The sequence below is a fragment of the Saccopteryx leptura genome, chromosome 1, assembly GCF_036850995.1.
Source record: "Saccopteryx leptura isolate mSacLep1 chromosome 1, mSacLep1_pri_phased_curated, whole genome shotgun sequence".
In the NCBI taxonomy this organism is placed as follows: Eukaryota; Metazoa; Chordata; class Mammalia; order Chiroptera; family Emballonuridae; genus Saccopteryx; species Saccopteryx leptura.
This window is the reverse complement of record NC_089503.1, coordinates 312,722,174-312,749,053: the sequence shown is the minus strand read 5'-3', so window position 1 is coordinate 312,749,053 and position 26,880 is coordinate 312,722,174. Positions and strand designations below refer to the sequence as shown.

Sequence of the window (26,880 nt, the reverse complement as noted above, 5' to 3'; positions counted from 1 at the left end):
CTATTACCTTGCTTATAATGTGTCCTTTCTGAAATGTCTTATCCCCCCCATAACAATTCTACTCCAAGATCTGAAACTCAATATATATTTGTTTTTAGATTCTATTCATTGAAAAGGCTTCCCCAATTAGCTCAAATCACATTAATTTGTCCCTTTGAAATTTTAAAAACATTATTTCATGTCCTTATACAAACACACCTCAAGTTGTAGATAAATATGACACTATACCAAACCTTTTTAATAGTTAAACATTTTCCCCCTTTTCTTTGTTGACTCTACTCCCTTTCCTCATTCTACATTAGTACCATACCCACGTTGGTCATCTTGTATACATCCTTTCCTATTTTTCTTTTTTAGTGTTGTTACACTTTCTTTCTTTTCTTTTTTCTTTTTAACAGAGACAGAGAGAGAGTCAGAGAGAAAGATAGATAGGACAGACAGACAGGAATGGAGAGAGATGAGAAGCATCAATCATCAGTTTTTTGTTGTGACACATTAGTTGTTCATTGATTGCTTTCTCATATGTGCCTTGACCAGGGGCTATAGCCGACCGAGTAACCCCTTGCTCAAGCCAGTGACCTTGGCTCCTCTGCATCCCTCAAGCTGGCAACCTCGGGGTCTCGAACCTGGGTCCTCTGCATCCCAGTCCAATGCTCTATCCACTGCACCACCGCCCGGTCAAGCTCTTTTCCCTCCTCCCTCCCTCCCCCCTTCCCTACCTCTCTCCCTTCTTACCTTCATTTTAGAGCAGAGAGAGAGAGAGAAGGGGGAGAGAAGCAGGAAGCCTCAACTCCCACACGTGCCTTGACCGGGCAAGCCCAGAGTTTTGAACCAGCAACCTCAGCGTTCCAGGTTGACACTTGATCCACTGTGCCACCACAGGTCAGGCCCTTTCCTATTTTCTTAACACTCATAAAGTCATACACACATATACCATACACCTGCATTTAGGGATTTTTTTTATTATTGTTTTAAAAAAAATAGGATATACACTCCTTTCAGTAATTTGTTTAACACAATACTTCATGAAAATCCCTCCCACGAAGTCATATGGCATAGCTTCGATTCATTCTGCTTGTCTTTATTTCTTGAGGTGATGTATCATAACTTATTGAACATTTCCATACTGTTGGGCATTCATATTGTTTGCAGCTCTTTGGTGTTATAATAAATATCTTTGTGCTTATATCCTTATATCCTGGTACTTTCATTTTTCTAAAAAATATTTATTTATTTTAGAGGAAAGAAAGAGAGAAAAGTGGGGGCAGAAGCAGGAATCATCAACTCCCATATGTGCCTTGACCAGGCAAGTCCAGGGTTTTGAACTGGTGACCTCAGCATTCCAAGTCGACACCTTATCCACTGCGCCACCATAGGTCAGGCATGGTGCTTTTATTTCAATGGGATAGTCCCAGGAAAGAAATTGCTGGATCAAAGACCTTTAAATTTCCTTAGTACACATGTTCAGCACATATAACTCAGTTGTTTAATGACTGGAAATAGTAGTTTTGTTTTACCTATGTATAGGTTACCTCTCAAGCAAATTCTGTCATTTTCATTCCTATAAGAAAATGTTAATTTTTATTTATCTATAATAGAAAAACGTTATATTTTTATTGATGATGTTGGTAAGAAATAAAAGATATAAATAAGAGACAGCCTTATAGGCCAGTTTGAATCAGGCAAAACAACAGAGCTGGGCATGGAAGAGCGTACATCATATTTCTTTCTTTTGGGATTGAGCTGGCTAAGAGTCCCCTAGGGCTCTTAGGCAGAATACCAAACCTTGTACTAGAGCCAGAAAACAGCTTTATTCATCCCCGATAATGATTTATGTTAAGTCTGTCATAATTACCCAGCATTGGATTGTTCCCAATTTACCCAAGCAGCATATACTCTTTTTTGAGAGAGAGAGAGAAGAAAAGAGAGATGAGCCACATCAACTTATAGTTGCTTCAGTTTAGTTGTTTACTCATTGCTTCTCATATATGCCTTGATCAAGGGCGGAGGCGGAGCTCAAGCTAAGCCAGTGCCCCTTGCTCAAGCTAGTGACCTGGAGCTTCAAGCCAGTGACCTTTGGATCATGTTGATGATCCTGTGCTCAAGCTGGCAAGCCTGTGCTCAGGACGACGAGCCCTCACTCTAGCCAGTGACCTTGGGGTTTTGAACCAGAGTCCTCAGCATCTCAGGCTGATGCTCAATCCATTATACCACCACAATAGTATATACTCTTTTATAAAAGCAAAGGCTATGCCTGACCAGGCGGTGGCGCAGTGGATAGAGCATCGAACTGGGATGCGGAGGACCCAAGTTCAAGACCCCGAGGTCGCCAGCTTGAGCACAGGCTCATCTGGTTTGAGCAGGGCTCACCAGCTTGAGCCCAAGGTCGCTGGCTTGAGCAAGGGGTCACTCGGTCTGCTGTAGCCTCCCTGTCAAGGCACATGAGAAATCAATCAATGAACAACTAAGGAGCTGCAACGAAGAATTGATGTTTCTCATCTCTCTCCCTTCCTGTCTGTCTGTCCCTATCTGTCCCTCTCTCTGAGTCTCTCTGTGTCTGCCACAAAAAAATAAATAAATAAAAATTAAAAAAAAAAGTTTTTATAAAAGCAAAGGCTACTTTTTTTGTTTTTTAAATTTTAGAAAGAGGGCCAGACACACAGGAAGGGAGAGAGATGAGAAGTATAAACTCATAGTTGTGGCACCTTAGTAAAACACTGATTGCTTTCTCATATGTGCCTTGACTAGGGGGCTTCAGCCAAGCCAGTGACCCCTTCCTCAAGCCAGCAACCTTTGGGCTCAAGCCAGCGACTATGGAGTCATGTTTATGATCCCACACTCAAGCCAGTGAATCCACACTAAAGCCCAATGAGCCCAAGCTCAAGTTGGTGATCTTGGGGTTTTGAACCTGAGTCCTCAGCATCCCAGGCCCACAATCTATCCACTGCACCACCTCCTGGTCAGGTCTGACTCTTTATTTCCATCTATAGCAGTAGTAGTATGGCCAGAACAGAATTTCGTCATCTCCCATGTTTATTCTACTGAATACTTTCCAAGTTACTGTTGCTGCAGGAAACTTGGGTAGGTATGACGAAGAGAAATCAGCTCCCAAAAATTCTGAAGGAAATGACATAGTGATTTCACTTTTAAAAATTTATTTTAAGAAAATAATTGATCAGTATACAGACTGTACACATAGACATAAATTTTTTATATAAAAAATAAGTCTAGAAATATATACATACAAAAATCTCAATAGTGGTTTTCACTGAGTGGTGGGATTCTGAGTAATATTTTAAAAATGTATGCTTATCTGTAGCCTCTAATTTTCCTATAATATATACAGAAATTGTATAATAATTAAGAAAAGGATTGTCCATTGGAGCAAAGTTGGCCTGGGCGCTGGGGATGGCTCTATGGCCTCTGCCTTAGGCGCTGGAATGGCTCTGGTGGTGGCAGAGCAACGCTCCAGATGGGCGGAGCATCGCCCCCTGGTGGGCATGCTGGGTGGATCCTGGTCGGGCGCATGCGGGAGTCTGTCTGACTTGCCTCCCCGTTTCCAGCTTCGGAAAAATACAAAAAATAAAAATAAAAATAAAAAAAAAAAGAAAAAAAAAAGAGAAAAGGATTGAGGTAGTTTTCTAAAGTTTTAAGTATTGGCAAATATTGGGAAAATACCCCGAACATGAAACCTTTTGGAGAAAACCAAGAATAGAGAACACAATTTTATACCTCAAAGTAAAAAACTGACATTGGCTATGTAAATGAAATGAAAAAATTTATATGCCTTTTAATTTTTCTTAATAATTTACTCTTCCTTCATCCCACATTTTGTCATTTACATACTTTTAAAATCTCTACAATGGAAAAAGATAAAAGATTAATACTTTGAATACTTATATAGTTCTTCCCTCCAAAAACTATACATCTGATAGTTTCTTTATGCTTTAAAATTTTATCTTCTTTTCTCCCTTCTCACTTCCCTAATGTCTATTCCTATGCCCAGGAAAGTAAAAATTAGGACCAGCATCCCTTTTCCCCATAGCTAATCTAAACATATATATGTGTATGAACATGTATGTGTGTATACTTACTTACATTCATTTTCTATATTATTAACATGTACATGACATATACAGCAAACAGTGTAGGTATAGAGGCCATCATTTTGACAATGCAATTACTAGTTTCGAGGCCTGGAAAATGCAGCTCACCATGTAAAAGTATCTCATCACAAGAAATCAGTAATATTCAAAGCTGGTAAACCTTAGTATCAATCTACTTTAATAAAAAAGATCGAAGCTACAGGTAGGTTGACAGGGTAGAGAAATATTTAAATTTATATCAACTGGATTGCTATTAAGCTTACCTTAAAGCTTTGAAAAACTTTGCTTTCTTGTGTGTTTCAGTGGTGAGCTGCATTTCCTGAGTCTCAGCTGACTTTCCAGCAGGAATTCCAGTCTGATGAAGTATCAGCAAAAGGAAGCCCTCACTGAGAGACACACTGGTATCATTCACTGAGTGGAAACAGTGAAAGAGTAACGTATTTCTAAAGGCAGTTTAGATTACTAATATATATGTCTATGTAGAGAATACAGATTTTGGCAAAAGCAACAATTCATTTCCCTTGAAAACTGGTTGCTTTCTCTACAAAGCATTTGGTTTTACACTATCTATCTCTTTGGGATGATAATCATTCATCATAGTTCATCCCTTAACTGCCTTTTTAATAAAACAAAAACCTTCAGGCATGAATTAGAGCGATAGTAATGACACATCTTCTAGCAGCAACACTAGAGTCATAGAGCAGAAAAAAGTGCTTGGAGGTAAACTTTTATCAAGTATAAAATTAGTAAAGTAAATAAATATCAATTTTTGCATCACCTTTATCATTGCTATCACCTCTCAAAGCTGTGACAATCAGATCCATAAATCTTGCATAATCTATATAGAAATAGTTTTGTTAAACAAAATTTTAAAATGAGTATTTAACACTTTCAAGAAAAACATGTTCTCTAAAATGTCTTTAACACAGTAGTTCACTAGCAATCAATAGTCAGAACACAACTGTAGAAACTATGTCTTAGAAAGTAATAAAACTTTTCTTTAAGAAAACCCTAAATACATAACTTTCACTGATAAGTCTAAGTTGTAAGACTTAGAGTGTTTATGGATCTAGATGGTGCTGTCAGTAGCCACACGTAGTTATTTAAGTTTAAATTTAAATCATTTAAAATAAAATTTAGTTCCTTAGTTGCACTAGGAACAAAAGCTACCTGTGACTAGTGGCTCCTGTATTAAATAGCACAGATCTAGAACATTTCCATTGCTGCAAAAAACCCTATTGGAGAGCACAGCTCTAGCTAAAGCACCTAAAGAGACAAACAGTTATTATAGTTAAAAAGCCTTACCTGGTCTGAGGAGGTGTGGGTGTGTAAAGGGGCTGGGCTGGCCCAAGTATCGGTTTGGAATCCTCCTCTCTGGGATGGGCTGGAGGGAGTACCTTCGCCGTGAACAGGATACGCATCCTGAAGAAAAAGTAGAGAATGAAATGGAACAAGGAATCTAGAAGGTCCTCGCAGTATATATGTATTTATCCATCTCCAGCACTTGGATGTTTTAGAAAAATTCAAATTAGTATCTCCTTTGACATTTATATGACCCACCAACTGTGCCAGCTAGAGCCTGCGTTGGGCCCTAGGAATACAGGAATGATCTCATCTTTACTCTTAGCAACTTTAGTCTATTACAATATAATAGAGGTACACAGTATGACTAAGGTATGAATAAGGAGCTATAGGAACAGAAGGAAGAAAACAAAAAGCGGAGGAGTTAGAAAGTATTTCATAGAGGTAGTGAATTTATGTCCTAAGGTTTAAAAAGAGAACACTTCTATTGAGAATTGTCAAGTAGGAGAAAATATGCATAAGCTATCTCATTAAATCTTGGAAACTTAGAACTAGATGTAAAAACATATGAAAAATATTTATTGAGCATTTGATTGGCAAGAAGACACACTAGGAAAGACACAGAATATGTGCTCTGGTCTTCAAAGAATATACAGGCACACCTTGTTTTATTGTGCTTTGCTTTACTTTGTAAATACAGCATTTGCTCACTGTGTCTCTGTCTCACTTAGGTAATTCTTGCAATATTTAAAACGTTTAAATTATTATTATATTTCTTATGATGATCTGTAATCATGATCTTTGATGTTATTATTATACTTGTTTTGGGGAGCCATGAAGAGTATCCCTATAAGATGGTGAACTTAATGGATGTTACGTGTTCTGTCTCACCAACTGACTGTTCCCTCTTCTCTCTCTCTCTCTCTCCCCTCAGGACACCCTTTTCCCTGAAACTCAACAATAGTAAAATTAGGCCAGTTAATAAACCTACGTGACCTCTTATTTGAGAGAGAGGAGAAGCCAGAAGAGAAGAAAGCAATGTGACCAACGAGACACATTTAAGTGATAAGGCCACAAGCCAAGGAACAACTGCAACCATCAGAAACTGGAAGAGGTAAAAAAAATGGATTCTCTCCTAGAGCCTTTGGAAGGAGTGCAGCTGTGCTGACACTATTTTTGACTTCTGGCCTTCAGAACTGTGAGAGAATATATTTCTGTCATTTTAAGCCATCATGTTTGCGGTAATTTATTATGTTGACCTCAGGGAACTAATACAATGACCTACTAAGATAACAATTACTGAATTTGGCAATGCAGAAGTCACTAGAGACCCTGACAGAACAGTTCTAGTGAAGTATAGAATAATGAAACTCAAAAAGATGAAGGTGGTCAAAAGGTACAAATTTCCAATTATAAATTCTGGGAATGCAATGTACTGTATAGAATGGTGACTGCAGTTACTGATTCTGTATTGTACATATAAAAGTTGTTAAGTCTGATCAGGTGATGGCGCAGTGGATAGAGCAAAGGACTGAGATGCGGAGGTCCAGATTCGAGACTCTGAAGTCACCAGCTTGAGCACGGGCTCATCTGGCTTGAGCAAAAAGCTCACCAGCTTGGACCCAAGGTCACTGGCTCGAGCAAGGGGTTACTCGGTCAGCTGAAGGCCCGTGGTCAAGACACATATGAGAAAGCAATCAATGAACAGCTAAGGTGTCGCAACAAAAACTGATGATTGATGCTTCTCACCTCTCTCCGTTCCTGTCTGTCTGTCCCTATCTATCCCTCTCTCTGTCCCTGTAAAAAAAAAAAAAAAATGTTGTTAAGAGTGGATTCTTTTTTTTTTTTTTTTAGCGAGAGACAGACAGACAGGATTAGACAGGAAGAAAGAGAGATGAGAAGCATCAACTCATACTTATGGTACTTTAGTTGTTCGTTGATTGCTTTCTCATATGTGCCTTGACAGGGGGGCTTCAGCCGAGCCAGTGACCCCTTGCTCAAGCAAGTGATTTTGGGCTTCAAGCCAGTGACCCTGCATTCAAACTGGTGAGCCCACGCTCAAGCTGGTGACCTTGGGGTTTCAAACCTGGGTCCTCAGCATCCCAGGCCGATGCTCTATCCACTGTGCCACTGCCTTGTCAGGCAAGAGAGTATACCTTTTTTTTTTTTTTAGATTTTATTGATTTTTAGAGAGAAAAGAGAGAGAGTGGGAGAAAAAGAGAGAGAAACAGGGGGGGGAAGTTGGCAGCATTAACTCATTGTAGTTGCTTCATGTATGTACCTTGACCAGGCAAGCCCAGGGTTTCGAACTGGCGACCTCAACGTTTCAGGCTGACACTTTATTCACTGTGCCACCACAGGTCAGGCAAGAGAGTAGATCTTAAAAGTCCTCCACAAGAAAAAAATTTTGCCCTGGCTGGGTAGTTCAGTTGGTTAGAGTGTCATCCCAACATGCCAAGGTTACAGGTTTGATCCCCCATCAGGACACACACAAGAATCAACCAATAGGTAGATGAATGAGTGGAACAACAATTTTTTTTTTTTAACAGGGACAGAGAGAGAGTCAGAGAGAGGGATAGACAGGAACGGAGAGAGATGAGAAGCATCAATCATCAGTTTTTCATTGTCACACCTTAGTTGTTCATTGATTGCTTTCTCATGTGTATTGACTGTGAGCCTTTAGCAGACCGAGTAACCCCTTGCTCGAGTCACCGACCTTGGGTCCAACTGGTGAGCTTTGCTCAAACCAGATGAGCCCAAGCTCAAACTGGCAACCTTGGGGTCTTGAACCTGGGTCCTCCGCATCCCGGTCTGACACTCCATCCACTGCACCACCGCCTGGTCAGGCTGGAACAACAAATTGATGATTCTCTTTCTCCTCCTTCCTATCTTTCTATAAAAATTAATTTTAGTTCTTGGGCGGTTGGCTCAATGGTAGAGCATCAGCCTGGCATGTGGATATCCCATGTTCAATTCCTGGTCAGGGCACATAGGAAAAGTGACCATATGCTTTTCCACCCTTGCTCCTCGTCCTCTCACCCCTTCTTCTCCTGCAACCATGGCTCTACTGGTTTGAGTGCATTGGCCCCAGGCTCTGAGGATAGCTCTGTGGAGTCTCTGCCTCAGGTGCTAAAAATAGCTTGGTTGTGAGCACGGTTCCAGAAGGGCAGAGCATGGACCCCAGATAGGGGTTGCCAGGTGGATCCCAATCGGGGAACATGCAGGAGTCTGTCTATCTCCCCTCCTCTTGGAAAAGAAGAAAAAAAATTTTTTTGAATTGTGTCCTGGCCAGGTAGCTCAGTTAGTTAGAGCATCATCCTGACATGCAAAGGTTGCAGGTTTGAGCCCCGGTCAGAGCACATACAAGAATGTCCCTCCCTAAAATCAATCAATAAATAAAAACTTAAAAGACTATTATCATTCTTCACTACATTGTCATTTACAAAAATTGATCTACTCATGACCTATGCAACTTACGACCATTCGACTTTACGACCACAATCGCTAGCCACGACTGCTCCGCATCTGGCAGCGCAAGCATTGCCCAGCTGGGCGTACGACAGTGCGGACCGGCTTCCGGCAGCACTACCATCTCCGCGTGCACCATTTCAACTGTTATCCCAGACTCGGTACAGCAATTTGTGTTTTGTATCTTGGATATTTTTCATCAAACCCCTCCCAAGATGTCTACCAAGAGGATATTGTCTTTGCAAATATTAAACCAGTTGTACTGGTAATGCAGTGTTTTACTTAATCCTGACGAATGTAAAAATAAGAAACAAAATAGTGTAGAGATTATACAAATGGCATAAAATGAACAAAGAAAAAATTATGATATATAACAATAATGAAAGAAAATTATAATAAAATATGACTTAAAGATTTTTATAACATCATCTCACAGTACTGTACATATAGCCTACTCAACTTACGACCAAATTGTGTTACGACTGGTCTGTCAGAACCAATCGTGGTCGTAAGTCGAGCACTAGCTCTATCTATTTTTTATTACCCTGGCTAGACTATGAGCAATTCCAGAGAAGTGAAGATTCAATAACCTTTGAGTTAGTAGTCATAATAGCTCAATAAAAAGTTCCAAAAGGACTCTACTAAGCCAGAGTCAGACCTAGCAGTATAACAGAAAAAGGACTACATGGCAATACAATTAAAATTCCTGACTTGCTACCTGTGATCCTATGTTAGTTTCACTTCCCCATGAGTAAAATGAGGCTATCTGCCCTAACTTATTGGACTTGTGAAGATCCAAGTAGATCATTTATTTATTCTAAAAACCTATGTGTATGATATATAAAATGATCATGTAAGAGGTACTTAAGTTTACTTATTCCACTGAGGCAAGATGAAGCATAATGAATATTTTTTTCAAAGATCTTGGTGTGAATGATACTGTGTCTAGTCCTAAACCTTGATTAATCCAGTTTTACACAATGCCTTAACAAACCCCAAAAAAGTCACAAGCAAAGGATAGTCCAGCTCTAAATTATAAGTTGTGGCCTTTGTAATTAAGACTGACTAATTGCAGCCTGATCTGTGGTGGCACAGTGGATAAAGTGTCCACCTAGAGGTTGCTGGTTTGAAACATCGGACTTGCCTGGTCAAGGCACATATGGGAGTTAATGCTTCCTGCTCCTCCCCAGTTCTCTCTCTCTCCTAAAATGAATAAATAAAATCTTTAAAAAAAAAGACTGTGACTTGGGGTGGTGAACACACAATGCAACATGCACATGATGTATTATAAAATTGTACTCATGAGCCTGACCAGGCAGTGGCGCAGTGGATAGAGCATTGGACTGGGATGTGGAAGACCCAGGTTCGAGACCCCGAGGTCGCCAGTTTGAGCGTGGGCTCATCTGGTTTGAGCAAAGCTCACCAGCTTGGACCCAAGGTAGCTGGCTTGAGCAAGAGGTTACTTGGCCTGCTGAAGGTCCACAGTCAAGGCACACATGAGAAAACAATCAATGAACAACTAAGGTGTGGCAATGAAAAACTGATGATTGATGCTTCTCACTCTCTCTGTTCCTGTCTGTCTGTCCCTATCTATCCCTCTCTCTGACTCTCTGTCTCTGTAAAAAAAAAAAAAAATTGTATTCATGAAACCTATATACTTTTGTTAACCAATGTCACCCCAATAAATTCAATGAAAAATAAAAGACTGACTTATTGCACACCTATTCACCCACTTCCACAGAGGAGAGCTTTCTGCAGAAGAGTAAAGCCTGACTATCTTATTTTCTTTTTCAGAGTAAGTCTTGATTTAATTATCACTCCATTTTTTTTCAATAAATTCATCTATACCAACATAAAAAACATAACAAGGCCCTGGCCAGTTGGCTCAGTGGTAGAGCGTCAGCCTGGCGGCAGGAGTCCCGGGTTTGATTCCCAGCCAGGGCACACAGGAGAAGCTCCCATCTGCTTCTCTACCCCTCCCCCTCTCCTTCCTCTCTGTCTCTCTCTTCCCTTCCCGCAGCCAAGGCTCCATTGGAGCAAAGTTGGCCCAGGCGCTGAAGATGGCTCCATGGCCTCTGTCTCAGGCGCTAGAATGGCTGTGGTTGCAACAGAGCAACGCCCCAGATGGGCAGAGCATCGCCCCTGGTGGGCATGCCGGGTGGATCCCGGTAGGGCACATGCGGGAGTCTGTCTGACTGACTCCCCGTTTCCAACTTCAGGAAAAAAAAAAAAATAACAAAACCAAACCATAAAAAACATACCAAGACATAACTTTGATGTAAAATACCATATGCTCTGGTTCATTGTTCACACATCACTCAAAGACTGAAATATAATCCAATGGCAGATCCACCTGCAAGGTAGATGCTTCACCTTTCACTGACCAAGTTTTATGTTCATAAGATCAATTGCTTGCAATATAGTACACCCTAAAAAAATGGGCTCCCTTATTTCTGGACTCCTACACATCTTATCTTTATAAACAAGGCTTTCAGACATAAAAAGAGTGTTTCCAAACACTACTTCTTCTGATAGAAACTGCTCAAAGGATTTGTTTCTAAACATGTTTCTTGCACATTTTGGACCCCGTTTTCAAGTCAACTCTTAAAATCACGAAAACAGGGTTTTGGGTTAATCTAACAAAAGCATGAGCTACTTGATGTGGTACACTTTGTCACCAAGCAAATGTGGTAACTGACACAACTTCTATGAGTCCAAGTAACTGCAAAGACAGCCTCTTTAGGGGATGGCTACACTTTTCTCTCTGTGGTCATTTCAGTTTCCCAGAATACCTCAACGGTGAGAGAAGACAGGGCCCACCCTTATCCAGGAGCAGCTGATAAAGAAGAAATCCGAGGAGCACAAAGAGGGTTTAGCCGTGGAGGCCCAGCAGAAGGGTCTGCCGAACCAGCGATCGCCTGAGACCAACTTGGATTCTTCTGGGGCGCCTCAGGCTTTTCAGAAAGCAAACCCTGGAAGAGGACAGAGGGGGAGGTCAGTCTAACCTGAGAGGCTGCGGGCGCTTGCTATAGTGGGAACCAGCTTAGTTGCTGAGAGTAACCAAGGCATGCCGACCTCACACACGCGTCAAGAAGGAAAGGAAGAAAACTGCTAGAGAAGCAGCGGCTTGCAGGGATGCGTCGCCAGGAAACCGAGCCAAGCGCCCCTCCCCTTCCGGCCGCACTGCTCAACGGGCTTTTCTCTCACAGCGGCGCAGATGTGACGTCATGCCAGATTGGTGGGTGACCACCGCTCTGGCCAGATGGCCCTATTGGCGTCGTGACGTCATGCTCTACTTGCTCACACTCACAGAATGTCCGATTTTAAATGACTCCCTGTAGGGGCTGATATCTCCCGCCTCCTTGAAAGCACCACGTGGCTGGTTGACCCATCCAGAGAACTGGTTCTTAGTTGAGAATGTAAGAAAGCGTGCGTACAGAGGCAGGCAACAGCACAAACAGCCACACACAGTTCTAGAAGATTCTAAGCGGCGCTGGAAGCAGAGGTGAAGGGAGTAGAAATGAACAGGCGAAGGACCCGGGGTCACGAGATCGTTGGTGGGAGGAGCCAGCGGCCGGGGAGGTTCTAGTCTGTTCTGCCTGGCGGCAGCCGCCCCCTTCCACACGGTCACGCCGAGTTAGTGCCTGGGTCTGGATTCCTGCCACAACCTTAGCGGTGCCTGCCGCCTCCCGACATTTCCCGACCATGGATCCCCGCAAAGTGAGCGAGCTTCGGGCGTTCGTGAAAATGTGTAAGCAGGATCCGAGCATTCTGCACTCCGAGGAAATGCGCTTCCTGAAGGAGTGGGTGGAGAGGTGAGACCCGGGTGTAAAGGCCGTTGGGGGTGGGAAGAGGGGAGACTGGAGGGGGAGCTGGGCCGCAGCTGGTGCGGAGTGGCGGAGCGGGCAGCTCCGCGACGAGGGCCACCGGAGTCGCCGCCACGTTGTGGTTTGCTCCTTGGCCAGGAAAGAGGGGCGACTTCCTTGGGTTAACGGAGAGTCAGGTAGCTTAGTGCAGAGGCGGGGAAGGACGAAGGAGAGCCGGGTCCCTGCACCCTGAAGTCGCCAGGGGTGTGTCTTGGGCGAAATATAAATGCAGACGATTGCGGGGACTGGGGCACTAGGACGCTAAGGGGAGGGGTGAGAGCTGCAAGACTTTGCTTTCGCATGGAGTTGTTTTTTTTGAAGTCTCTGGTGTACTGTTTAGGTTGCAGTGTCATTCAGCAGTTCATTTATGGACAGTGCGTTTAAATAGTGTAATAATAATTACGTATTAAGTTATAAAAATGGTAGTTGTATTTAGTTATCTTTAAAACTGCAGCAATTCTAACTGCGTAGAATTTTTATTCTGGAATCACTTCTACCTCTGTAGTAGCAGTCCCATCACTAAAAACAATGATTTTTTTTTAAGGACTAGCGTGTTTCCGTGATCTGTTCTTCAGAGTACTTCGCTACATACATGAAATTAATTGACTAGGCAATGTACTAGCTGTTTAGAAACAGTCTAGGGATACAGAAATTCGTTTTGATATTTGTCATATAATAAAGATTAGTATTCTACACAATGAAGGGGAATTGAAGGGAGAAAGAAACTCTTCCCTATCTTTGCTCCAATGGAGCCTCGGCTGCTGCGGGAGGGGAAGAGAGAGGCAGAGAGGAAGGAGGGAGTGGGGGGGGGGGTGGAGAAGCAAATGGGCGCTTCTCCTATGTGCCCTGGCCGGGAATCGAACCCGGGTCCCCCGCACGCTAGGCCGACGCTCTACCGCTGAGCCAACCGGCCAGGGCCTTGGTAGGGAATTTAAAAGAGATAACATAACAGTGCATGACCTGCGGTGGCGCAGTGGACTGACTGAGCATGGACGTGAGGTCCCAGGTTGGAGACTTCGAGGTTGCTGGCTTGAGGTGGAATTATCCACACTATCCTATGGTCGTTGGCTTGAGCCCAAGGGTCGCTGGCTTGAGGTGGAATCCCTGGCACAGCTGGAGGGCACACCCCCACCCCCGCACCCCGGCAAGGCGTGTATGAGAAGCAGTCAATGAACAACTAAAGTGATGCAACTATGAGTTGATGCTTCTCATTTCTCTTCTTGTCTGTATGCGTATGTCTGCCTACTTCTCTAAACAAACAAACAAACAAACAAAAGATGACATATAAATTGTATCTATCGTGGTAAATGAAGAGGAGTGTAAAGCAATGTGACATCTGAGGTAATACCTTAAACATTGATATGTTTATCGCTTTATTTATTTATTTGAGGGGAGGAAAGGTAGACTCCTGCAAGTGCCCCAATTGGGATCTTCCCGGCAACCCCAGTCTGCTCAAGTCAGCTGAGTTGTCCTCAGCACCTGGCCCGGACCAACTGATCCACACTGGCTGCCAGAGGGGAAGGGAAGCAGATGATCTCTTCTCATGTGTGCCCTGACTGGGGTTCGAACCCGGACATCTGTGCACAGGGCCAACACTCAATTCACTGAGGCAGCCAGCCAAGGCCAATCTGTTTATTTTAGTAATATTTTTAAAGTGTTACTTAAGATATTTGTATGCTTTTGTCCTCTAACATCTACTTGTTAGAGGAATTGTTTCTAAAATTCCAGGTAAAGCAGCCTGACCTGTGGTGGCGCAGTGAATAAAGCGGCGACCTTGACTGCTGAGGTCGCCGGTTCGAAACCCTGGGCTTGCCTGGTCAAGGCACATATGGGAGTTGATGCTTTCTGCTCCTCCCCCACTTCTCTCTCTCTCTCCCTCCCTCTCCCTCTCCCTCTCCCTCTCTCTCTCTCTCTCTCTCCCCTCTAAAATGAATAAATATATTAATTAATTAAAAAAAAAAATCCAGGTAAAGCAGACATATACTACAGGAAGAAATACCGTGCACCAAGAGTGAACATTATACTGAGTAGATATAATGTTTAGTTTCGCTCCTAGAGAGAAAAGGGACACAAGAAAATGTTAAAACATATATAAGAACAATGTTGTAATTTGTGCTGGAGTGATTATGGCTACGTAGAGAGTTCCAGTTTCTGTTCTAAAAAAATATTTTCAAATATTCCCCAAATTAGCCTTTTAAAATTTATTTTATTATTATTATTTTTTACTTGCATTTGACAGTGATGAGGAGTTTTATGATCTATTTTTTTATTTTTCTGATGTTAGAAGCGGGGAGGTGGAGAGACAGACTCCCACATGTGCCCGACAGGGATCCACCTGGCATGCGCAGCGGGGGGCAATGCTCTGCCCATCTGGAACGTTCGTTGCTCCATTGCAACCAGAGCCATTCTAGTGCCTGAGACAGAGGCCATGGAGCCATCCTTAGCGCCTGGGCCAACTTTGCTCCAGTGGAGCCTTGGCTGAGGGAGGGGAAGAGAGAGACAGAGAGGAAGGAGAGGAGGAAGGGTGGAGAAGAAGATGGGAGCTTCTCCTGTGTGCCCTGGCTGGGAATCGAATCTGGGACTTCCACCGGCCAGGGTCTTTTTCTAAATTTTAATGTTTCTTATAGGTAATTACAGTTTTTCTTTCTGATTCCATTTATATTTTTCTTGTCTCATCCTAGATTGATGGTTTAGGTTGGAATGAAGCATCTTGGCATGTGTTATAGGGGCCTTATTCTGCATTTAATTTGAAATATTAACATAGATGCTTTTGCTGTTTCAAGTTAAATTAAAATTTCTATATTCTCTGAGGATTTTGCTTGAGATGTATCAGTTCCTCTCTTGTCTGCTTTTATATCAGTCTTGTTGAAACAGTCCAAGATTACAGGAAATTTGGCTGAATATGAGACTTCTTGGTCCAGGAATATTCCTAGGCCTAATCCTACTATTAGGGTTCCTCAAGTAGAAATCATTTCAGAGTTCTTTCCATACTAAATTAGCCATAGATATTTGGGCTTAGACAGCAAAGAACACTTGCTTATTTGCCATGATTTCTACCATTGTTTAGAGCTTAAAATTTTATTTGATGTTGAGAATTTATTAGCTTAACAGCCTGTTAAATTGGACAAAAAGAAATACAAAGAAAAATTATTTGGCTCAGTAGACTGTGGGGATCCTGGGAAGCTACATTCTCTTCAACAAATATGTTTTGGGATGTTTTTGTTTTTCTAGAGGAAGAAGCAGTGTCTGACATTATTTTCTTCCATTCAACAACTTTTGTCTACTTTGTATTTTGTATGTGATTTTCAGTAAATATTTTAAATGAAGTGAATAGAAAGCCTGTTTACCCTCAATAAATTTAGAATATAGCATCCAGTTTTTTCTACATGTGAATAAGTTAACTATAGCACAAAGTAGATTGAATATTATCCAATTGAAAGAATTTTGAGTGGTGTGATTCTGTATGAGGAAGGTTTCTCTGTACCAGCCCTACTTGATAGCATAAAAGCTCGTACTGGCAAAGTTCAGTTTGCAAGGTTTGGCAGTGAACTAGTTGGTTTTAATTTTTAGGCTCTGGCTCAGCAGTAGAGCATCAGCCCGGCATGTGGAAATTTGGGGTTTGATTACTGGTCAGAGCACACAGGAGAAGCCACCGTCTGCTTCTCCACCCCTTCTCCTTTTCTTTTTCTCTCTTTCTTTCTTTCTTTGCTCTCGCAGCCATGGCTCGATTTGAGCAAATTGGACCTAGTTTTTGAGGATGACTCCATGGCCTCACCTTAGGAGCTGAAGGAGCAGTGGACCCAGATGGGTAGATCCTTGCCCAGTGGATCCCAATCGGGGGACACACGGGAGTCTGTCTTTCTGCCTCCCCACCTCTTAAGTAAAAAAAAAAAAAAATTTAAATCTTGGGTGCATTAAATAAAATTTCTGTGCCTATAAATTGGTGCTACCTTCTAGTAGTTAACAAGAATTTACAATGTGAGAAACTCTAAATCTATTGTAGTTTATGAACAAACCCTCTTGTGTTTTCCTCTCAAGTTTTAAATAATATTTATTCTCTTCCTCCTTCTTCCTTCTTTCTTCTTTCTTTATACTTTTTTCTTCCTCTTCTTTCTTCTTTCTTCTTTCTCCTTCGTTTTTTAAGTGAGAGGATGAGAAGAAGGGAGGCAGAGACAGACTCCTACATGTGCCCCGACAGGGATCCACCTGGCAAGCCCACTAGGCGGCGATGCTCTGCCCATCTGGGGCCCTTGCTCCATTGCAACTGGAGGAGCCATTTTTTTAGTGCCTGAGGTAGAAGTCATGGAGCCATCTTCGGCGCCCGGAACCAACTCGCTCTAATGGAGCCCTAGCTGCAAGGAGGGGAGGAGAAGAGAGAGAGAAGTGAGAGAGGGAGGGGTGGAGAAGCAGATGGTCGCTTCTGTGTGCCCTTTCTGGAAATTGAACCCAGGACCTCCACATGCCGGGCTGATGCTCTACCACTGAGCCAACCGGCCAGGGCCTAAATTTTTCTTTTCTCTTTTTTTTTAACAATTTATAGCTTGCAGAAAAATTGGAAGCCTCCCACACCATTGAGTATTTCCTCAAAAAATACAACCATCAAGCTAATGACATGAATACTGATGCACTGATACTATCTAATCCTCCTAAATACATATTGCATTTCATTGTCTCTTAATCACCTTTATTCTGAAACTGTTCTTCAGTCTTTCCTTGATTTTCATGACCATGGCAGTTTAGAATATCACTGGACAGTTTTTTTTGTAGAATTTCCCTTAGCTTGAGTGTGTCTGATCTTTTCTTATGACTAGATTTAGCTTAATACATTTCTTGACAGGATTATTGCTTCCTGAAGCTTCAACATGTTAGACTGTTGTGACTGTGTGTGGATGTCACTCTAAATATATTCCTTGATGCTGAATTTTGAAACTTAGGAAAAACATAGCTTACGAATCCTGAAGTTTTTAATATTTAACTGGGAAGAACTAGTATTTGATTGCTGTATTCTTTTGATAAGTTTTTCTGTAGAACAGAATTTATTTTATAAGAACAAAATTTTAAAGATTTTTGTCATGCTTATAGGCCTGTTCCTTATTAAATCATTTTGCTTTTGCTCAGTACAAGCTAAGATGTTTTGGATCATGTAATGATTCATTTGCTGGCATCTGGGAGTCATATTTCCTTATTAAGGGCACTACATTACTGAAGTGTTTTTTTTATAACTATTACATTAAAAATAATGGAGGCTCACCAGGCGGTGGCATAACGGATAGAGCGTGGGACTGGGATATGGAGGACCCAAATTCAAAACCCATAGGTTGCCTGCTTGAACGTGGGGTCACCGGCTTGAGCAAGGGGTCACTCGCTCTGCTGTACCCCCCCCCCCCCCCCCCCCCCGTCAAGGCACATGTGGGAAAGCAATCAGTGAACAACTAAGGTGCCTCAGTGAAGAATTGACGCTTCTCATCTCTCGCCCTTCCTGGCTGTCTCTCTGTTCCTATCTGTCCCTTTCTCTGATTCTCTGTCTCTTGTCAAAAAAGAAAAAAAAAGAATGGAAAAAGTGCATATTTTTCATGATTGCATGGAAAATTTATAAGAAATTTTAAAAGTTTATAAGAAATTTTAATTTTTGTTTTTTATTATATTTGTTTTTTCATACTTTGTGTTGTCTTCATCAAAGATAACATTGAGAGTAGGAAAGCAAGTTACAAAGAGAGAAGGTACTCGCAACATGTAGAACTGACAGGGCTGGTATGCTTATACACAAAGAGCAATTACAAATAAATATAGACAACCTAGTAGATGGCTGGGTGAGAATTGAACTTGACAAAAAAGTCTATTCAGATGGCCAATAAATACATGAGAAGGGACTCAAACTACTGTGAGATGCCAGTACACACCTATCACAATGGCTACAAATTTAAAAGTTGGATAATAGCTTAAGATTTATCCAATGTGTGGAACAACTGAAACTCACATACTGCTAAGATAAGTGTAAATTCATTAAAGAACTTAGGAAAACCAATATTCATTTAAATCCAACATACATAAACTGTGTCCAGAAATTCTACCCAAATGTAAGTGTAGCTTATAGAGAATCAACATTTAAGGGGATTTTGGAGTCGGTTCCTTTCTGTTTTCCAAGTTAATGTCTCCTTTTTTCACATAGAAGTTAATGACTTTTTTTAAGGCAAATTTTAGTTAAGTCTTTGTGACCTCTAGCTTTCAATATTGTGGAGTGTCCTTAATCTACTGTACATTTTAGTCATTGCAGTGTTGGCATTTAGGCCATATGCCTTAGACTCTGGTCCAAAAGGAGCATATAGCTCTGTTTTTTTGTTTGTTTTTTTCCAAGTGAGAGAAGGGGAGATAGACTCTTGCATGCGCCCCAACTAGGATCCACCTGGCAGCCCCATCTGGGGCCATGCTTGCCACCAAGCTATTTTTAGCGCCTGAGGTGGAAGTTCCACTGGAGCCATCCTTAGTCCCTGAGGCCAATGCTCTCGAACCAATCAAGCCATGGCTGCAGGGGGAGAGAAGAGAGAGAGTAGAGGAGGAGGGGTAGAGAACAAATGATCACCTCTCCTGTGTGCCCTGACCAGTAATTGAACCCAGAACATCCACATGCCTGGCCAATGCTCTACCACTGAGCCAACCAGCCAGGGCCACTAATTTTTTGTAATAATTTTCCCCCTTGTTTTAAAGCTATTTGAAGTAAATTCTAACCTAACTTTGTTGATAGGTTTTGCAACTGTAAGAACAACATGTAATGAATGAAGTTTACTATAGGCTAATTGATACAAACAAGAGTTAAGTTCCTGTGACATCTCATCAACGTCATAATGTTATGTGAAGACCTGCTATATGTAATTCATGGTGTTGCCCTGTAATATTTTGGGTGAAAAGGGCTTGCCAACACCAAGAGGAAATACTGATGGGTGAAGTTTAGAAGGGATACGGAGGAAATCTCTAATGTAAGGGATGTGTGAATATAAGCAAGAAGAATCCTTATAGGTCCCAATTAAGGGAAACAAACATTTGTAATTATTATACAATGACTTCATAATTTCCTAAATTGCCTTTTTAAATTTAATTGAGTCTTACTGGATTTTAATATATATGCTGAATTCTAAACCAACAACTTGTGTAAATGATTTTGTTATTGAATGTTTCTCTGCCCTTTTTTTCTTCTCTGAAAATGGGCACAGAAAAACTATAATTATGTGTAGTATGAGGTAAGAAATGGGTAATTTTCATTAACCAGCATGTTAAATAATAAATAAAATTTTAAGTTGAAAACTTAGAATAATACTGAATTATTCAAATTAATTTAAGTTTAAGATTTGGAAAGGTAATCATCTAAATGTCTTTTTGTTCAGCATAAGTAAATGTTGTTTGGCATAGTGAATTTTACTTTTCTAAACAAATGTCTTTTTTTCTCCTCTTCCTCAAGCATGGGAGGTAAGATACCACCTGCTACTCATAAAACTAAATCAGAAGACAATATCAAGGTAAGTCATAAATCTTGTATATTCAGTAATTAAAGTACTATAAGGTTTCTTAGGGATATTTTCCAAGTTGCTACTCTCAAATGACCACTCTTGATTTCCCCAAGATCATGTGGAAAAAAGATTTTTGAGGAATTTCTAGTTGCACTCCAAATCCAGGAAACTAATTTAAAACTGAGAATTTGGAGTTGAATATTCACTGTGTTTTAGAATAAATGAGAATAAATACTTTTTATGCATGACTGTAAGTGGTAAGCTCTGTGAGTATGTGAATTTGTAGTCTTCATCATTGTATCTCTAGCATCTAGCACAGTGTTTTATCAATTGTAGATAACTCATTAATATTTGCAAAGTAAATGATGAAGTAGCCCAAATCAGTATTTCTCAATTTTTTCCTGTCCTACCACCAGAGGAATATATTTAAGTATGATTCTTGCTGTTACTGTTTTATTTAGAATCCTAAACAAGGTTTATCTATTTGGCTGTGAAACTAGAAGTTACATCTTTGAACAAGTGAAATGAAAGAAGTTAAAGTTAGAACCTCAGAAGTAGTTATTTTTTTAGATGTGCCATTTGTCAGAGTTTGGTAGTTTCTGAACCTAGGTAGGATATTTTACCATGTGTTAAACATGTATTAAGATAAAATTATATTCAACCTATATCTCTGCTAAAAATACTTTATAACAAAAACATTCTGATTTAGAAATTATGATTATGATTGGCCTGTTTCTTCCACATGGTGGGACTCAACGAGGGGATATATAGTACAAACCACATTGGTTACTTAGAGCAGTGGTCCCCAACCTTTTTTGGGCCACAGACCGGTTTAATGTCAAAAAATATTTTCACGGACTGGCCTTTAGGGTGGGATAGATAAATGTATCACGTGACTGAGACAAGCGTCAAGAGTGAGTCTTGGATGGATGTAACAGAGAGAAACTGGTCATTTTTAAAAAATAAAACATCGTTCAGACTTAAATATAAATAAAATGGAAATAATGTAAGTTATTTATTCTTTTTCTGTGGACCAGTACCAAATGGCCCGCGGACCAGTACCAGACCGCGGCCCAGGGGTTGGGGACCACTAACTTAGAGGATGGGAATGAAATTTGGGTGTACTCTTTAAATTCTTTGAATTATCATTTGTGTATTTATAGTTTCATAGTTTTTTATTGGCAATTCCAAAACTCAAAAATTCTTGCAAATGTAAAACTTGTTAGTAGATTTGTTTAGCAATAAAGTGCGGACCAGCTTCTGGCAGCACTACCATCTCCACATGCACCATTTCAACTGTTATCCCAGACTCGGTTTTGTGTCTTGGATATTTTTCATCAAACCCCTCCCAAGATGTCTACCAAGAGGAAATTGTCTTTGCAAATATTAAACCAGTTGTACTGGTAATGCAGTGTTTTACTAAAACCTGACGAATGTAAAAATAAGAAACAAAATGGTGTAGAGATGACACAAATGGCATAAAATGAACAAAGAAAATTATGATATATAACAATAAAAGAAAATTATGATAAAATATGACTTAAAGATTTTTATAACATCATTTCACAGTACTGTACATAAAGCTATTCAACTTACGACCAAATCGTGTTACAACCAGTCTGTCAGAACCAATCGTGGTTGTAAGTCGAGCACTAGCTGTATTATGAGTGCTCAAAATTTATTTTGCAGAAGTAGTGTGATTATGGAGAGTTATGAACTTCAATGTTCATTGAAGGCGTTACGTAGTAGTATAATATATACATTGTAAGATCCAAAATTTTTTTTTTTTTTTTTTTTTTTTTTTTCATTTTTCTGAAGCTGGAAACAGGGAGAGACAGTCAGACAGACTCCCGCATGCGCCCGACCGGGATCCACCCGGCACGCCCACCAGGGGGCGACGCTCTGCCCACCAGGGGGCGATGCTCTGCCCATCCTGGGCGTCGCCATATTGCGACCAGAGCCACTCTAAGCGCCTGGGGCAGAGGCCACAGAGCCATCCCCAGCGCCCGGGCCATCTTGGCTCCAATGGAGCCTCGGCTGCGGGAGGGGAAGAGAGAGACAGAGAGGAAAGCGCGGCGGAGGGGTGGAGAAGCAAATGGGCGCTTCTCCTGTGTGCCCTGGCCGGGAATCGAACCCGGGTCCTCCGCACGCTAGGATCCAAAATATTTTAAATCCTAAAACTCATCATCCATCATCTGAAAGGTTTGGATAAGGTGCTGGACCTCTATTTAACTTTAAAAAAAAATGAAAACAAAACTACAACTCTTTTAGCAAAACAGGAAAGGATACATGCCTGAAATGTAATGTATGTGATTAGTTTTTTACACAAAATTGTATAAATTAGTATAAATATTGGATATGTTATTAAATACTGATGGTATTGCTTGCCCTCCCTTTGCTAGGAGGAAAAAACAGATGGTAAGAAGGTGGAGGAAGATATAAAGACAGATGAACCGTCAAGTGAGGAAAGTGATCTTGGTGAGGAAATGGTAGTTTGTACTTGATAACCAGTATTGATTTTTTTGCCAATGTGACTAAATCAGTATTATCTATTAGAAATATGATGGAGCTCCATATGAAACTTAAAATTTTCTTTTCTTTTTTTTTTTTTGTATTTTTTTTTCTGAAGCTGGAAACGGGGAGAGACAGTCAGACAGACTTCTGCATGCGCCCGACCGGGATCCACCCGGCACGCTCACCAGGGGCGACGCTCTGCCCCTCTGGGGCAGACCGGGGCATCGCTCTGCCACGACCTGAGCCACTCTAGTGCCTGGGGCAGAGGCCAAGGAGCCATCCCCAGCGCCCGGGCCATCTTTGCTCCAATGGAGCCTTGGCTGCGGGAGGGGAAGAGAGAGACAGAGAGGAAGGAGGGGGGGGTGGAGAAGCAAATGGGCGCTTCTTCTATGTGCCCTGGCCGGGAATCAAACCCGGGTCCCCCGCACGCCAGGCCGACGCTCTACCACTGAGCCAACCGGCCAGGGCCAAAACTTAAAATTTTCTAATAGCCACATTTAAAAAATTAAACATGAGCCTGACCAGGCAGTGACGCAGTGGATAGAGCGTCGGACTGGGGTGCAGAGGACCCAGGTTCGAGACTCCGAGGTCACCAGCTTGAGCGCGGGCTCATCTGGTTTGAGCAAGGCTCACCAGCTTGGACCCAAGGTAGCTGGCTCGAGCAAGGGATTACTCGGTCTCCTATAGCCCCACAGTCAGAGCATATATGAGAAAGCAAAATCAATGAACTAAAGTGTTGCAACAAAAAACTAATGATTGATGCTTCTCATCTCTCTTTGTTGCTGTCTGTCTTTTTTTTTTTTTATGATTTCTTATTTTTTATTGATTTAAATTTATTGTGTTTACATAGATTCAAGTGTCCCACCGAATACATCCTCCCGCACCCCCGAATTCCCCTCAACATCCTTCTTGCCCCCTCCCCCAAAGCCCTCCCCGCTTTCCTCCAGGATTTGCTCTTCTGCTCTCTATAATGCTGTTATGTATATATAATTTCACCAAGCTCTTTCCCTTCTCTGATCTCCTCCTCTCATCCCCTTTCCCTCTGTTCACTTGCCCACTGGTCCCTTTGATCCCTCCTCTGCCTCTATTCTGTTCCTCAGTTCACATTGTTCATTGGATTCCTCATATGAGTGAAGTCATATAATATTTGTATTTCTTGTCTGGCTTATGTCACTTAACATAATAGTTTCCAGGTCCATCCCTGTTGTTGCAAAAGGTAGTATTTTCTTCTTTTTCATGGCCCCATAGTACTCCATGTGTATATGTAGTACAGCTTTTTAATCCACTCGTCCACTGAAGGACACTTGGGCTGTATCCAGATCTTCATTATTGTAAACAATGCTGCCATAAACATGGGGATGCATTTCTTCTTTTGAACCAGTGATTTGGTGTCCTTGGGATATATTCCTATAATAAAAGTGGGATGGCTGGGTCAAAAGGCAGTTCCATTTTTAATTTTTTGAGGAATCTCCATACCATTTTCCACAGTGGTTGCACCAGTCTGCATTCCCACCAGCAGTGCAGGAGGATTCCCTTTACTCCACATCCTCACCAGCACTTATTGTTTTGTTAATGTGTCATTCCGACTGGTGTGAGGTGATATCTCATTGTGGTTTTAATTTGTATTTCTCTAATGATTAGTGATGTTGAACATTTTTTCTTTTGCCTATTGGCCATCTGAATGTCCTCTTTGAAGTGTCTATTCATTTCTTTTGCCCATTTTTGATTCGATTATGTTCCTTGATTTCTCTTATCAATGTTTTATAATTTTCTGAGTACAAGTCTTTAACCTCCTTGGATAAATTTACAGCTAGGTACTTTCTTTGTTGTTGTTGCAGTAGTGAAGGGGATTGTTTTCTTAATTTCTCTTTTGGACAGTTCATTGTTGGTGTATAAAAATGCCACTGGTTTTTGAATATTAATTTTATATCCTGCCACCTTGCTGAATTCATTTATTTGGTCAACTAGTTCTTTTACTGAGACTTTAGGGTTTTCTATGTACAATATCATATCATCAGCAAATAATGATAGTTTTACTTCTTCTTTTTCAATTTGGATGCATTTCTAAAATCTTAAATCTACATTCCTCTTTACCCTTGTTCTGTTTACAACAGGACCGTTAACACTTCTTACATCATTGGTTTGGTTGTAATAAATTCCTTGAGGGTTTTTTTTTTATTTTTGTACGGGAAGCTTTTTATTTCTCCTTCTATTTTAAAAGATAGCCTTGATGGATAAAGAAGTCTTGGTTGTAGGAAACTGTTCTGCATTAATTTGAATATCTCTTGCCATTCCCTTCTTGCCTCAAGTGTTTTTGTTGAGAAGTTGGATGTCATCCTTTTGGGGTCTCCTTTGTAGGTGATTGACTGCTTTTCTCTTGCAGCTTTTAGTATTCTTTCTTTATTTCTTAGCTTTGGTTTTTTAATTATGATGTGTCTTCGTTTAGGTTTATTTGGGTTCCTTTTTAATGGGATTCTCTGTGCTTCTGGAACTTGTGTGACTTTTTCCTGCATCAATTCCGGGACATTTTCAGCTATGATTTCTTCAATCAGGTTCTCTATCCCTTGTTCTTTCTCTTCTCCTTCAGGAACCCCTATGATGCAGATGTTGTTTCTCTTCCTATTGTAACAGAACTCTCTTCGAGTTTTCTCAGACATTTTGAACCTCTTTTTCTTTTGCTGTTCTGCTTCCGTGCTTTTGCTTATCTTGTCCTCTAAATTGCTGATTCGATCCTCTTTTTCATCCCGCCTGCTTTTCATTCCTTGTAGTGTAGTCTTCATTTCTGCCATTGTGTTTATCATTTCTGTCTGATCCTTTTTTATGATTTCAATGTCCTTTTTGATGCCAGATATCTCATTGTTTAGGTACTCGTGTTGTCTATCTATGGTTCCTCTAAGATCCTTGAGCATCCTCACAATCATTATTCTAAGCTCTGCATCCAGCATCTTAGTTATTTCCATTTCATTCAATTCTTTTTCTGGGAATTCCTCTAGTTGATTCATTTGAATTGTACTTCCCTGTCTTCCCATTTTGTCTCAATATAGACTGCTCCTTCAAATATGTTGTTTGTGTAGTTGAGTATAGGGTTGGTGTTGTCTGACTCCAGCTTTCAGTTGTGTAATTTCTGAATCTTCCTGGGATGGCTTCAGCTGTTTGTAATCCGCTGTGGACTACTTGTCTGTGACAACGTTTTTTTTGCCTTAGCTGGGTCAGGTGTGAGGAGCCTTTCCTTAAGATACCACTCTAACTATGGTTGTTAGGTCTTGAGCTGATGCTCTGTATCTGGCCGCTGGATGTACCGGCCCTGGAACTCACAGGCCGGAAACTGGTGAAGACCAGTGGGAGTCACCGCTTTTGACTGGCCCTCAGCAACCTTCTTGGAGCTACAGGCGATCCAGAATCATCTTCTCCTCATCTGACACCCGATCCTCCAAGTCGGCCATCTTGGGCTGCTCTGGCACAGCCCGGCCCCGGCGCGAGGCAGGCCAGGAAGGAAGCTGAGTGTTGCTGTCTGTCTTTTCCTATCTATCCCTCTCTCTGACTCTCTCTCTGTCTCTGTTAAAAAGAAAAAGCTAAAAAATTAAACATGAAAGTAATTCAATGTACTTAAACTGATATACCTGTAATTAACATTTTAACATGTCCGTATAAAATTGAGATATTTATCTTTTTTTTGGGGGGTGACAAATAGAGGGTCAGACAGGAAGGGAGAGAGATGAGAAACATCAGTTCTTCATTGTGGTACTTTAGTTCATTGGTTGTTTTCTCATATGTTCATTGGCTGGGGGGCTATAGCAGAGCGAGTGACCCCTTGCTCAAGCCAGTGACCTTGGGGTTCAAGTTGGTGAGCTGTGCTCAAACCTGATGAGCCCACACTCAAGCTGGCAACCTTAGGGTTTCGAACCTGTGTCCTCTGTGTCCCAGTCCGACACTATCCACTGCGCCACTGCCTGGTCAGGTGAGATATTTATCCTTTTTTCATATTAAGTCTTCAGACTCCTGAGTGTGTTTTATATTTCTAGCATAACTTAATTGTAGGTATTAAATTTTTATTGGAAGTACTTGATTTATATTCAAACTTCGTGGAGCTTGTAGTTGAAAGTTGGTTCACAAACCCAAGTT

General features: G+C 41.2%; 2 protein-coding genes across 9 annotated transcripts in view; one reads left to right on the top strand and one right to left on the bottom strand.

Annotated features, from left to right (window-relative positions):
• The window catches only part of XPNPEP3 (X-prolyl aminopeptidase 3), a 43,456-nt gene extending 31,097 nt beyond the window's left edge, over positions 1–12,359 (bottom strand). For 2 of the 8 annotated variants that reach the window (XM_066358525.1, XM_066358529.1), the window contains exons 1-3: positions 11,882–12,031; positions 5,412–5,528; positions 4,885–4,944 (exon numbers count right to left, since the gene is read on the bottom strand). In XM_066358525.1, coding sequence (XP_066214622.1) covers positions 4,885–4,944; positions 5,412–5,528; positions 11,882–11,945 — 241 coding nt within the window. In that variant the 5' untranslated portion in view covers positions 11,946–12,031. Of the gene's footprint in view, positions 1–4,369; positions 4,504–4,884; positions 4,945–5,411; positions 5,529–11,137; positions 11,230–11,881; positions 12,032–12,186 lie in introns of those variants that run through there. The other 6 variants (XM_066358526.1, XM_066358530.1, XM_066358528.1 and 3 more) reach the window with 6 other exon arrangements.
• Positions 12,360–12,433: 74 nt separating this feature from the next.
• Positions 12,434–26,880, top strand: part of ST13 (ST13 Hsp70 interacting protein) — a 48,354-nt gene continuing 33,907 nt past the window's right edge. Inside the window, exons 1-3 of the mRNA XM_066358533.1 lie at positions 12,434–12,691; positions 20,196–20,253; positions 22,647–22,722. Coding sequence (XP_066214630.1) covers positions 12,582–12,691; positions 20,196–20,253; positions 22,647–22,722 — 244 coding nt within the window. The 5' untranslated portion in view covers positions 12,434–12,581. The remainder of the gene's footprint in view (positions 12,692–20,195; positions 20,254–22,646; positions 22,723–26,880) is intronic.